Consider the following 14,564-nt stretch of genomic DNA (forward strand, 5'->3'; position numbering starts at 1 on the left):
CTGTTGTGAGTAACGCTGCTGTGAACACGGGTGTATAAATGTCTGAATTCCTGTTTTCCCTTCTCTTTGCATATATACGCAGAAGTAGAATTGCTGGTCATACTGCAATTCTATGTTTAATTTTTTGAGGAATCAATGTACTGTTTTCCATAGCTACTCATCATTTTACCCAGTACTGTTATCTTAAGGCTTCAGTTCGCCACCAGTTTAAGACCATTTTTAAAAGAATACAAGTAATTTCTCATGCTTTTGTTTCAGTGAGTGAAAACCATAATTTCATTCACTCAGGATTAATGTTTATGCTGAATGTGTGAAAACAAAATGTATTTTGTTCGTTACCTCCAGCAATGGTGGGGTGGCCTTGCTTGTTTTAATGGGGAAGTCTTCTTGTAGTAAATTAGAATATAGCATCTAGGGGAATGAGAAACATTTCTGTTATTCATGTCCTTAAAGTGTCAACAGTTTAATTGCTCAAGTGAGTAGATAGTTCTATCACCAGGTTTCTGGAATTTGTTTTAAACACCTTATATTTGTGAAAGATTATGATATTTACATATGTCAGTTAATAACATTTCTACAGTATTAACCAGAATCCACTTCCTTTACTGAGGGTGGTAGTGTGATTAAATCAACTAGCTCCAGTCCCTTCGTGACAATACCCCAAGGGTAAGAGTGTGTTAACTGGTTTAAAAAAAAGTGTCACCCTAAGAACAACTGCTGGGCTTCCCTGGTGGCGCAGTGGTTGCGCGTCCGCCTGCCGATGCAGGGGAATCGGGTTCGCGCCCCGGTCTGGGAGGATCCCACATGCCGCGGAGCGGCTGGGCCCGTGAGTCATGGCCGCTGAGCCTGCGCGTCCGGAGCCTGTGCCCCGCAACGGGAGAGGCCACAACAGAGGGAGGCCCCCGCATACCACAAAAAAAAAAAAAAAAAAAAGAACAACTGCTAAAAAAAAAAAAAAAGAAAACTGCTAACTTTCTATATCATGCCCCCTTATTATGATAGAGGTATAATATTAGGTTGAATTAAGGGTATCTATCTGCTTTAGTAATTTTTTTCCCCTATCTGTAAGAGAACTTACTATCACATTAATAATAATCCCTTGATAGAGTCCTCTGTTCACTTATTCATTCAACAAAATTGAACACATATATGTATCAGGCTCTGTGCTGGGTACTTAGTATACAGTTATAAAAAAAAAAACCTGACGTATAATTATGGTGCTTGCCCTCATGGAACTTATGTTTCTTTTGAAATAAAAAGGTTAATTTTCCCCACCTGCAACTTCACTTCTAAAGAAATCATTATCAAATATGAGGGTATAGAAGTACATTTAAAATTATTTGTTATACTAATCATTCAGAGTGGAGGCAGATTAAACAAAGATTAAATTTTAAACCTAAACTAAGGCAATTTTATGACATTACTAATTCATGTAAGTTTGTGAGTCTGTTTTTTATCTATTACTTATTTTTTTCATGTTCTGGTATGTTAGTGATTATATGATTCACCACTGACTTAAGAGTTTTCAAGGAGGCACTTACCTGGTGGCGTATTGGTTAAGAATTCGCCTGCCAATGCAGGGGGCATGGGTTTGAGCCCTGGTCGGGGAAGATCCCACATGCCGCCAGCAACTAAGCCCGTGCACCACAACTACTGAGCCTGCACTCTAGAGCCCATAAGCCACAACTACTGAAGCCTGCGCTCCTAGAGCCCGTGCTCCGCAACAAAGAAGCCACCGCAATGAGAAGCCTGCGCATGGCAAGGAAGAGGAGCCCCTACTCACCGCAAGAGAAAGCCCGCATACAGCAACGAAGACCCAACGCAGCTAAAAATAAATAAATAAAGTTATTTTTTTAAAAAAAGTTTTCAAGTAAAAGCAGAAATAATACTTACTGATAATAGATTTTAAGACACATTCTTACTTCAGAAACTTTAGAATGGTGGGGAGAGAGGAGGAATGCATTATAAGGTTGAGGAAGTATAGGATTTGGAGGTAAAACACCAAGGTTTGATTCTTGTTGACACTCACTGGCCTAGTGTCCTTGGGAAACTCTCTGAGTCTCAATTTTCACAAAGGTGAGATGGGGTTTGGTGTACAACCTCACCATGTTATGATAATCAGCTGACAATGATATAGAAAGTTAGCAGTTTTTCTTAAGGTGATACTTTTTTTAAAAACCAGTTAAAAAATAAGTATTTAAACTTTTAAAATTAGTATTTGTTTCCCAGCCCTGGATAGGACCGGTTCTTTTCACAGATTAAAACATGGTGATATGTCATATTAACTGAAAATAAATCTAATTACCTTTTCTCATTTTATCTTTCTCCTTTTGTTTACTTCCTTAATGTGTAGTGATTAGTGATTAGCTACCTTGACCTTCACATCACTGTTTCCTTTGTGTGACTTTGTAGCAGCGGAAATGGTAGGTCTGCCAGCTTTTATCAGAGGTGTTAAGTTAGTCCAGGGCAGTGACGAAATTTAAGAATAAAAGGAAAATTTCTTAACTCCTAAAATTAAGGTACTTGCTTTTTTTTTTTTCTTTCCTTTTCTTATTATGAGTCAGTAGTGGGTTGAGTAAATGGTGATCTCCTCTACAGAAAGTGCTCTAAATCTTAGTGAAAATACACGCAAACTTACCTGGTGAACAGCTAAGGGAAAAGTGGTCTATTCTTATAAATTTATATGACAGTAAAAGCCATGAACAGAATTTTCTTTTCTTTGCAGGCAAAAAGGATTAGTGGTTCTGAGGAAAAGTACAAGAAAGAGTTTCTTTTTTTTTTTTTTTTGTCACTTACATCTTAATATATAACTTTAATGGATGTATGACTGTTATCTGAAGAAGTATCAGTGAGAATTTGTCACTGTCTCCTTCAACAGACATATGTGCTCAGGACAGTGATAAAAATAGTAAATTTTATTTTTTCTCTCACTTTTGGCTTTCCTAGGGCAAAGAATTTTGATATGGCTTGTAAAAATAGGTTCTAATTATGTCATGTCAGTATATCTTAAAGGCATCAGAATGATAGGACAAGATAGATGCCTGCTATCTCTTGTACCTCATCATTAATTTATGTCACTTTATTTAAGGATTATAACTTAAGTCATTAATTTCAGTATAGCTCATCTGTAAGCAAGGCATTTTCATTTGTAATATTTAACTTCAAATCAGAGAATGCGTGTGATTCAGAACAGATTATTCAGGCATCATCTTAATCTGATCCCTTTGAATTGTTTCGGTGCATGAGTTCAAGGCTTTATTTAGAATATTCCTGTCCTTGCAAAAGAATGATTCAAGTCGTTATACTATGCCAGGAATTCTTCTTTGATGCTGAGAATGCAAGAGCAAGAAGTGATTGTCTCTATCCTTGTGGAGCTCACAGTCTATGTGGGAAGACAGACCCATAAGTAATAGTAGAGTGTGATTGATGCCCTTTGTGTGTGTGTGCATGTACAAATATGGTATAGGAGGGGAAAAAAGTGCTATGGAAGTGAAATGGCTGCAGGGATTATTTCTATGAAACGAAGATTTTATACAAGAGGGCCATTTAAGTTGTAATTTGAAGGATGAGTAGGGGTTTTCCAGTCTTATCAGAATATTCTTGGCATGGTATGAGTAAAAACTTGGAGGCTTGAAAGTGTGTAGTGGATATAGAGACCACTGAGTCCAGAGTTGTTGGTGGGATGTAATAGGAGATGAAGCATGTCACTGCTTGTACTGATTTCTGTTTCTTTCTTTATATGTGTTTCTTATAGTGCAAATCTACTAGTGACAAATTCTTTTTTTTTTATTTTTAAATTTAATTTTATTTTTTTATACAGCAGGTTCTCATTAGTTATCCATTTAGTACATTAAGACATTTTAAAATGTCTTTCCACTATCTTCTGGCCTCCATTGTTTTTGATGAGAAGTCGTTTATATCTTTGTATCCCTATAAATAATGTGTCACTTTTCTCTGGATGCTTTCAAATTTTTTTTTAAGTTTGGTTTTCAGCAACTTGACTATGATGTGCCTAGGGCATTTAAAAAAAAATTATCCTGCTAGAGTTTATGGTTTTATAAAATCTGGGAGAATTTCAGCAATTATTTTTTCAAATATTTTTTTCCTCCCCATTCTTTCTTGTGTGATTCCATTTACTTATATTTTGGTATTTTCCAATAGGACACTGAGTCTGTTCAATTTTTTAAAAGTCTTTTTCTCTCTGTTCTTTAGATAGGATAATTTCTAGTAATCTGTCTTCAAGTTCACGACTCCTCTTTCATCTGAGTTAACCCTAAGCTCATCCAATGCTTTTAAAATTTTGATACTGTATTTTTTAGTTCCAGAATTTCCATTTGGTTCTTTTTGGCTTTTCTCTTTCCCTGCTGAGATTTCCTATTTGTTCATTTATTACAAACATATTTTCTTTTATGTCCTTAGGTATAGTTAAGCTGCTTTAAAAACCCTGTCTACTTTTTGAATTATGGTTTTCTCAGGGTATATGTAGTGGGATTGCTGGGTCGTATGGTAGTCCTATTTGTAGTTTATTAAGGAACCTCCATACTGTTTTGCATAGTGGCTGTATCAATTTACATTCCCACCAGCAGTGCAAGAGTGTTCCCTTTTCTCCACACCCTCTCCAGCATTTATTGTTTCTAGATTTTTTGATGATGGCCATTCTGACCGGTGTGAGATGATATCTCATTGTAGTTTTGATTTGCATTTCTCTAATGATTAATGATGTTGAGCATTCTTTCATGTGTTTGTTGGCAATCTGTATATCTTCTTTGGAGAAATGACTATTTAGAAATGACTGCCCATTTTTGGATTGGGTTGTTTGTTTTTTTGTTATTGAGCTGCATGAGCTGCTTGTAAATTTTGGAGATTAATCCTTTGTCAGTTGGTTCATTTGCAAATATTTCCTCCCATTCTGAGGGTTGTCTTTTGGTCTTGTTTATTTTGTGACCACCTAGATGGGTGGGATAGGGAGGGTGGGAGGGAGGGAGACACAAGAGGGAAGAGATATGGGAACATGTGTATATGTATAACTGATTGACTTTGTTATAAAGCAGAAACTAACATACCATTGTAAAGCAATTATGCTCCAATAAAGATGTTAAAAAAAAAACAAAACAAAACCCTGTCTACTAATTCCAACATTTGGATCATCTCAAGGTTGAGCTCTATCTGTTGCCTGTTTTCTTTAGTATGGGTCAAGTTTTCCTATTTCTTTTTATGTCTAGTAATTTTAGACTGTATCTTGGGCATTGTGAATGATAGGCTATAGAGATTCTAGATTCTGCCATTCTTAAAAGAGTGGGGGGTTTGTTTGTTTGTTTAAGTGGGCAATTAAGTTGGCACTCAAACTCCAAAGTCTGTCTCCTTTGTGGTAGGCAGCACCTGAGGTCTTAGTTATTTTAGTCTTAGCTTGGCTGCTTGAAGACAGTCTCATGCATGAGTGGTTTAAGAGTCAGCCAGAGATATGGGCAGAGTTTAGATGTACAATTTTGAACTCTCCTTTTAGCTGTTTTCCAAGATTTTTTCCCCTCAATTTTCAGTTGCTATGGTTGCCCTAAACTCTGTCCTTTGGTTCTTCAAACCAGTAAGAGTACAATTTCATTCTGAGTTACAGATACCCCACATGGTGCCAGCTGGGTTTTACTATCCGTTAGGAGATTTAAAAAGAATAAAACATCTTGTCTTCTTACACAAAACTCAAATTCAGAACATTCAGAAAGTTCTCCTTGACTGGTTGAAATTGTCACTTGATCCCCTAATCCCCCCAAAAAGAGACCTTTATTACAAAAGAGGCCTTTGGACATCCTAGTACAGAAAATATTCATTCAGCTTTACAAAGGAAGTGGTGTTACTCTGGTGCAGATTTGATGGCTCATCCTCCTTTCAAAATTTTGATTTCCACTTTGTAAGATATGTGTTAAGTCTGCAATATAATTTGTTACAACATAGACACATTCTAGAATGTTAGAGCCACAGCCACACAGGACTGTGGCTCCTTGAAGGTGCTTGGTGGGGAAGTTTGAAGGGCCCAGTAGGGGGCTTCAGGTTCCCAACACTATTTCGTCTCTTTTCTGTGTTGGGTTTTTACATGATTTTGTTTAAAGAAAGGATTCTGTGGCTAAAGGGTCTGAAAACAATCAACCTAGGGAGCCCCCTTCTTTTAAATGTAAGGAAAATTGAGACTTGGTAAAGTGAAGAGATACTGCTTATTACTTTCTTTGACTAGTTTGCTAGTACTGGAAAACAAGTCTTCTGACTGCTAACCCAGTAATATTTCAGCTATACCAGTGTTGTCCTGTCATTAAATATTTAATCTCTACATCATTCTCCTAAATAGCCTATTTTGATACAATGTGAAAATCCTGGGACTGTTGGATGGGGCCAATTGAGGTGATTGGATTTTACACACAGCATTATGAATAAAGTAAAGATTATGTTATAGGAACTTGATGAGAAATTGTAATCAGTTGGAAAGGAAGGCTGGTTGTCAGATGCCAGAGAAACTAACAAAGAGCGAAGTAAGGACTGCCATGGCTGAGTTATTTTAGCTAAATGACTAAGGAATAAAATTTAGCAGAATGTGTTTATTGCCAGTGACCTGGGTCTTCCCAAAATATCCAGTTAGCAACCAACAACTTCCTTTTCTTGATCAATGGTCCTTATCCTTTGCAGAGAGGAAGGAACGCAAATCCTGTAGTGGTATTTTTCTGGGTTTCCTGCCAATAGAAGGCATGATTATGGGAAAATGTTTTTCCTTTGTTTTTCTCTTCTGACATATACTCTTCACTTGTTACCCTGTTACACAGGACTGGACAGAAATGCAGAATAATTGTTTTATATCTTTCCAAAACCTTACCATACCTTTTTTAAAATTTTTAAATTATTTTTATTTTTTAAATTAATTTTTAATTTAATTTTTATTGAAGTAAAGTTGAATTACGGTGTTGTGTAAATTACTGCTGTACAGCAAAGTGGCTCACTTATACATACATATACGTTCTTTTTCATGTTCTTTTCAATTATGGTTTATCACAGGATATTGAATATAGTTCCTGTGCTATAACAAGTAGGACCTTGTTGTTTATCCATTCTATATATACCAGTTTGTATCTGCTAATCCCCAGCTCCTACTCCTACCCTCTCCTACCCCCCTCCCCACTGGCAACCACCAGTCTGTTCTCTATGTCCCTGATTTTGTTTTTGTTTCATAGATAGGTTCGTTTGTGTCATATTTTAGATTCCACATATAAGTGATATTATATGGTATTTGTCTCTCTTTCTGACTTAATTCACTTAGTATGATGATTTCTAGTTGCATCCATGTTGCTGCAAATGGCATCATTTCATTCTTTTTTATAGCTGAGTAGTATTTCATTGTATATATATACCACATCTTCTTTATCCATTCATCTGTTGATGCGCATTTAGGTTGTTTCCGTGTCTTGGCTATTGTGAATAGTGCTGCTGTGAACATAAGGGTGCATGTATCTATTTGAATTATAGTTTTGTCCAGATACATGCCTGGGAGTGGGACTGCTGGATCATATGGTAATTCTATTTTTTAGTTTTCTGAGGAACCTCCATACTGTTTTCTATAGTGGCTACACCAACTTACATTCCCACCAACAGTGTAGGAGGGTTCCCTTTTCTCCACACACTCTCCAACGTTTGTTATTTGTAAACTTTTTAATGATGGCCATTCTGACTGGTGTGAGGTGATACCTCATTGCAGTTTTCTTTTGATTAAAAAAATTTTTTTTCTTTTTTTTAAAAAAATAGATTTATTTTATTTATTTATTTAGTTTTTTGGCTGTGTTGGGTCTTTGTTGCTGCGCACGGGCTTTCTCTAGTTGCTGCAAGCAGGGGCTACTCTTCGTTGTGGTGTGCAGGCTTCTCATTGCTGTGGCTTCTCTTGTTGCAGAGCACGGGCTCTAGGTGCACGGGCTTCAGTAGTTGTGGCACGCAGGCTCAGTAGTTGTGGCTCACGGGCTCTAGAGCGCAGGCTCAGTAGTTGTGGTGCACAGGCTTAGTTGTTCCACGGAACGTAAGATCTTCCCAGACCAGGGCTCGAACCTGTGTCCCCTGCATTGGCAGGCAGATTCTTAACCACTGTGCCAGCAGGGAAGTCCCTATTTTTTTCTTTTCTTTTTTTCTCATTGTAGTTTTGATTTGCATTTCTCTAATAATTAGTGATGTTGAGCATCTTTTAACATGCCTATTGTCCACTTGTATCTCCTCTTTGGAGAAATGTCTATTTAGGTCATCTGCCCATTTTTCTTTTTTTGTTTTGTTTTGTTTTTTGTTTTTCTTTAAATTTATATTCTTTTTTTTATTGACAAGTACCATGCCACAGAATCAGTCCAGCTGGCCAGGGCCCCAAACCTAGACTGACATCTGATCCCAGGTCCGTAGACAGAGGCTTTCATGCATTTTTTAAAAAATTTATCTTATTTATTTATTTTTGGCTGTGTTGGGTCTTCGTTGTGGTGCATGGGCTTTTCATGGCAGTGGCTTCTCTTGTTGCGGAGCACAGGCTCTAGGCGTGTGGGCTTCAGTAGTTGTGGCACGCAGGCTCAGTAGTTATGGCTCGCGGGCTCTAGAACACAGGCTCAGTAGTTGTGGTGCACGGGCTTAGTTGCTCCACGGCATGTGGGATCTTCCCGGACTAGGGCTCGAACCCATGTCCCTTGCATTGGCAGGCAGATTCTTAACCCCTGGGCCACCAGGGAAGTCCCATGCATTTTTTTTTTTTTTTTTTTTTAGCATTGCAACCCCTTTTTCCAATTAAATCTTACACAGAACCACCAAATAGGAAAGCAGTAAAAGTGGTAGAAGTGAGAGAGGGGTCCCAGAGCCCCAACTACCTGCTTCTCTGCCTTTATCCTCTTCCCAACTCAATCTCCCCCCACCTACCCCACCCCTGGAGTCCCTGGGCACCCTGGGGAGGAACAGTCTGAGAACTATGGATCTGCCCATTTTTCTGTTGGGTTTTTTGTTATTGTTGTTGCTGAGTTGTATGAGCTGTTTGTATAGTTTGGAAATTAAGCCCTTGTTGGTCACATCATTTACAAATATTTTCTCCCATTCTGTAGGTTTTATTTTCATATTGTTTATCATTTCCCTTGCTGTGCAAAAGCTTGCAGGTTTGATTTTGGTCCCATTTGTTTATTTTTGTTTTATTTCTATTTCCTTGGGAGACTCACATCTTATATTTTGCATTTCTGTTAAGTATTCTTCCATATCGTGTTCGTGTTCATAATATATTAAAACTCCTGTCTTTTTAGCAAAGTTCATATTTCTAAACTAAATCTTGCTAATTAAGAAGGCCTGAAAAATTGGAGGAGAATTGAGAGGCTGTAGGAAAGCAGTCAGGTCAAGTTTAATGGATGAGGTTGTTGAAAGATATAAAGGAGGTAATGTATACACACATACCTGCTGTATACACTGTGAAGCTTAGCGACTGTTTATTGAATTACAGCCTGACAGTTGGATCCCCTTTTTTTATCTGCATGTAAGGATAATAATAAGCCTACTTCATTGAGTTTTTGTGAGGATTAAAGGAGAACATAGATGTGAAGTGCTTAGAACAATGCCTGGCTGGCACTTTGAGATAGCACCTATGGAAATATTTGTCTTTATTTTAAATTATCCTGTTCAGCAATATTTCAAAAAATTGAAGGCAAGGAATGAGAAAAGGATATACAACTATTATTAATACAACTATTGTTTTTCCATATATTCTTACAGTATTTATATGCATTTTTTATAGACTGTTTTTTTAGAGCAGTTTTAGGTTCACAGCAAAATTGAGTGGACTGTACAGAGATTTCCCATCTAACTCCTTGTCTCCCACTTGAACACAGCCTCCCCCACTATCAACATCTTGCATGATAGTGATACGTTCTTTTTACAATCAGTGAACCTACACTAATACATCATTATCACCCAAAGTCCATAATTTACATTAATGTTCACTCTTGGTATTGTATCTTTTGTGGGTTTTGATATATATGCATTTATTCACTTAACAATGTAACATATATATTTTTTCTATGGTGTGCTCATACATAGTCTTCATAATAGTGAATTTTTTTTATAGGCCAGGCCTGCTACAAGATTTTTCACTCCTAAGGTGAAGATCCCTTAGAGAGTTGTTTAATAGAGGAAAACTGTGCCTGATTTGTAACCTCTCTCTGCCTCAGCTTTCTCATCTCAAAAACAAAGATAACTAAGGACTGGTATCTAGTCCTTAAAACTATTTTCAAACTTTAAAGTGCATAGAAATGTAGCATAGTATTACTGCTGTGGAGGAAAAATTTTATCTAAGAAAAACCATCGTGGGTTCATTTGTGAGACTATAGGAATTTAAACTGATGGTGTAGAATTTCACTAAAGGATAAGATTGCAGAGGGTTGGTATTGAAATACAAATGCTTGAGTAAAGTACCATTGATAAACTTGATTTAGTGTTTCCATAGGGAGTCTGTGACAAGAGCCACAAGGAAATCCAAAGCACTGCCTGGATTTCCATGAACTTGAACCTTGTTTTAACATTCTTGTTGCTGTTGTGGTTGTTGCTGTTAGGGCTATTTTCCATCTAGAGCAGTGGCTTGTGTACAATAGTCATTTATGTGTTTTTAATTCATAATGAGACTGTCCACAGTCTACCCTTTCAGTCTGCCTTTCAAAATATTGCCTGTTTTCCTTTCATTTGTCTTCTGTAAATCACAGTAAACCTGTGATTTAAAGGGCATCAGAGGTTTTTACACTGGTCTTTATCTCTAAAATGGTAAGGAGTCACTTAATTGACCCCTGTCTCTACAGAATAATGGAGCAAGGATGCCTTGTATATTTTGTCTAGACTGTATTATTCTAGTCACTCACTAGACAAATGTGTTTATCAGCAGCTAATCTCAAATGTCTTATTATTTCAAATTTTATCTTTAAAATAATTTACCATCATGTGTTGCTTAATGCTGGATACATTGTAGGTGGTCAAGTACTTACTGATTAAGTAAAAGAAGTCGGGGGCCTTCCCTGGTGGCGCAATGGTAAAGAATCTGCCTGCCAGTGCAGGGGACATGGGTTCGAACCCTGGTCTGGGGCGATCCCACATGCCACAGAGCAACTAAACCTGTGTGCCACAAATATTGAGCCTAAGCTTGGAGAAGCCTGTGCACCGCAATGAAGAGAAGCCCCTGCTCTTCGCAACTGAAGAAAGCCCCGCGCAGCAACAAAGACCCGATGCAGCCAATAAATAAATAAATATTTTTAAAATAAATAAATAAAAGAAGTTGGAAATTTAGTGACATTCTATCATTTGGTCTTATTGCTTTGTGCAGTGGATTTTTAGAGGGGGGCGTGAAGGAGCTATTTTTATTATGAAAGTAATACAGACATTCTCCAGCTTTACTAAGGGGAAGTAACCTGAACTACTAATGATTGATTTTTCTTCTTAACCTGTTTTTAGATTTCTTTTTAAAGTACAGCATGGTCTATAGTATTGTGAGTGATTGAATGAATGAATAAATAAAGTATTTTATGGCAAATATAATTTAAATGAGTTCTTAAAGTTGTGTCTTCATATTTAAATATTATGTGATATTCTGACTGTGTTATCTCAGAAATATAAACACATCAGTATCAATTATTTTTTTTGAATATTTGAATTTTATTTTATTTATTTTTTTATACAGCAGGTTCTTATTAGTTATCTATTTTACACATATTAGTGTATATATTTCAATCCCAATTTCCCAGTTCATCACACCACCACCACCCACCGCCACTTTCCCCCCTTGGTGTCCATACGTTTGTCCCCGACACCTCTGTCTCTATTTCTGCCCTGCAGACTGGTTCACTGTACCAGTTTTCTAGGTTCCACATATATGTGTTAATATATGGTATTTGTTTTTCTCTTTCTGACTTGCTTCACTCTGTATGACAGTCTCTAGATCCATCCACGTCTCTACAAATGACCCAATCTTTTTATGGCTGAGTAATATTCCATTGTATATGTGTACCACATCTTCTTTATCCATTTGTCTGTCAATGGGCATTTAGGTTGCTTCCATGACCTGGCTATTGGAAATAGTGCTGCAATGAACACTGGGGTGCATGTGTCTTTTTGAATTATGGTTTTCTCTGGGTATATGCCCAGTAGTGGGATTGCTGGGTCCTATGGTAGTTCTATTTTCAGTATTTTAAGGAACCTCCATACTGTTCTCCATAGTGGCTGTATCAATTTACATTCCCACCAACAGTGCAAGAGGGTTCCCTTTTCTCCACACCCTCTCCAGCATTTGTTGTTTGTAGATTTTCTGATGATGCCCATTCTAACTGGTGTGAGGTGATACCTCATTGTAGTTTTGATTTGCATTTCTCTAATAATTAGTGATGTTGAGCAGCTTCTCATGTGCTTCTTGGCCATCTGTATGTCTTCTTTGGAGAGATGTCTATTTAAGTCTTCTGCCCATTTTTTGATCGGGTTGTTTGTTTTTTTAATATTGAGCTCTATGAGCTGTTTATATATTTTGGAGATTAATCCTTTGTCCGTTGATTCGTTTGCAAATATTTTCTCCCATTCCGAGGATTGTCTTTTCGTCTTGTTTGTAGTTTCCTTTGCTGTGCAAAAGCTTTTAAGTTTCATTAGGTCCCATTTGTTTATTTTTGTTTTTATTTCCATTACTCTAGGAGGTGGATCAAAAAAGATCTTGCTGGGGCTTCCCTGGTGGCGCAGTGGTTGAGAGTCCACCTGACCATTCAGGGGACACGGGTTCGTGCCCCGGTCTGGGAAGATCCCACGTGCCACGGAGCGGCTAGGCCCGTGAGCCATGGCTGCTGAGCCTTTCAAGAGCCAATTGTGTTTATCCCTAAACTGTTTATGCTAGTTTTACTCATTGTTGCATTTATGTTATTTAATTTAATGTTATATTAACTGATGAAATCTGAGTATAAAATAGTCTTTTCTATGAGAACTAGTTTCATAAAGTTGAGTTTCTAAAAAAAAAAAAAATTTGAATTTGATTTAAGTGCGACAGCTGAAAAGATGAGGGGTTGTGTAGAAACCTAGGAGGATTCTGAACTTAGATTACTTTGCAAAATTCTGAATTCTCTCGCTTCTTTGAAGACATTGATACTGAATATTCAGTTTCAGCTTCAGACGGTGCAATAATGACTAAATCCAGCTATAAGACCCATACTCAGAGAAAAGGCCTTCCTACACGAAATAGCTAATGAATGTACTTTGTGTTGAAATAAAAGATTACCTCTTTTTATGATTCTCCACTTGAAAAAATCAGCTTCTTTGGTTAGTAGACCAAGATCCCATGAGGGAAGAGGCCTTTTACTGTTCTGTGATCTCTATAACATTGTAGGCCTTTTAAAAAATAAGTAGTAATCATCCTGTTTTAGATCATATCAGTACTTTTTATTTGTAAGGTTTTTCTTTATATGAGATCTCTGTTAAATATTTTTCTCTCTATCTCATTAAAACCCAATTTTTATTCTGTTTCCTTCACAGAACATCCAGAAGATCCTTGGCCTTGCCCCTTCACGAGCCGCCACCAAGCAGGCAGGTGGATTTCTTGGCCCTCCACCTCCTTCTGGGAAGTTCTCTTGAGTTTAAGAAGAACCCTATAATTTCTGTCATTCTTTTTAGACACTCAAATCAGACTGGCAGCTATTTTGTAGCAAGAGCCATAGGCAGCCTTAGCACTTGGGCCACTTTCTAATTTTGAGTTATTTCTAGGTTTTTTTGGATATGATTCTAATGAGAATGGCACTCAACAAACATGATAGTGCTTTTGGTCACAGATTAATTTTTCTTAAACAAGTGTTTTGATTAGATAAGCACAGGTGATGTTTATGTAATGAGAAACAAATTCTTATTTTGCTTACACAAATATTTCTGTGGGATCAACTTTTAAGTATGTGCTGTGTGCCATGTACCATGGAAGTTGGCTCTCTATGAGCATTTAGAGATCTGGAAGAAAAAATTTAGTTTATGTAACTCTTATTTGGAACTATTTGTTGTGTGTTTTTTTCAACCCAAATATATGACCTGAGATCAATAAAAGAGGCCAAAATGTTAGCTATTTCATCTACAAGGAGAGACGTGTTTTGTTTTGCCATATTTGTAGATACATATTTTTACTAATCTGAACATAAGGGTAAACATTGGCGAGGAAGGGGCAATGCTGTTTTTGTTTTTTATCGCCCGTCCCCCCTACCCTAGGGCAATGTGTAAATGTAATATTTTATCATACTTGCTTCATATGCTCAAAATACAGAGTTTCCCTGTTATAGGAATTCGAAAGTATGAGAGGAAAGGAAGGTAATAACTCCCGGGAGTATAAAAATGAGGGTCCTCAGCAGTTTCCTTCATACCCTAATACAATCTGTTGGATTCTTGGGAAGGTACTCAGTCCTCCCCTGGAGGCAAGATTATGGTTATTTGTGGTTAATCTTGCAGAGCTTCCTTGTAGTCACTGTGGCCTTTGGTTCCTGCCCTGCTTCTTTGTAAAGGATGAGAGGATGTTTATACCATGATCACCCCCACCCCCGCCA

At 37.3% G+C, this 14,564-nt stretch overlaps 1 protein-coding gene across 2 annotated transcripts in view; it reads left to right on the top strand.

Moving 5' to 3' along the window:
• The window catches only part of TMCO1 (transmembrane and coiled-coil domains 1), a 60,746-nt gene that overhangs the window by 41,363 nt on the left and 4,819 nt on the right, over nucleotides 1–14,564 (top strand). Inside the window, exon 7 of one of the 2 annotated variants that reach the window (XM_007128951.3) lies at nucleotides 13,519–14,104. In XM_007128951.3, coding sequence (XP_007129013.1) covers nucleotides 13,519–13,617 — 99 coding nt within the window. In that variant the 3' untranslated portion in view covers nucleotides 13,618–14,104. Of the gene's footprint in view, nucleotides 1–13,518; nucleotides 14,105–14,564 lie in introns of those variants that run through there. The other variant, XM_055084238.1, reaches the window with a different exon arrangement.

This window comes from Physeter macrocephalus, chromosome 4, assembly GCF_002837175.3.
Source record: "Physeter macrocephalus isolate SW-GA chromosome 4, ASM283717v5, whole genome shotgun sequence".
Taxonomy (NCBI): Eukaryota; Metazoa; Chordata; class Mammalia; order Artiodactyla; family Physeteridae; genus Physeter; species Physeter macrocephalus.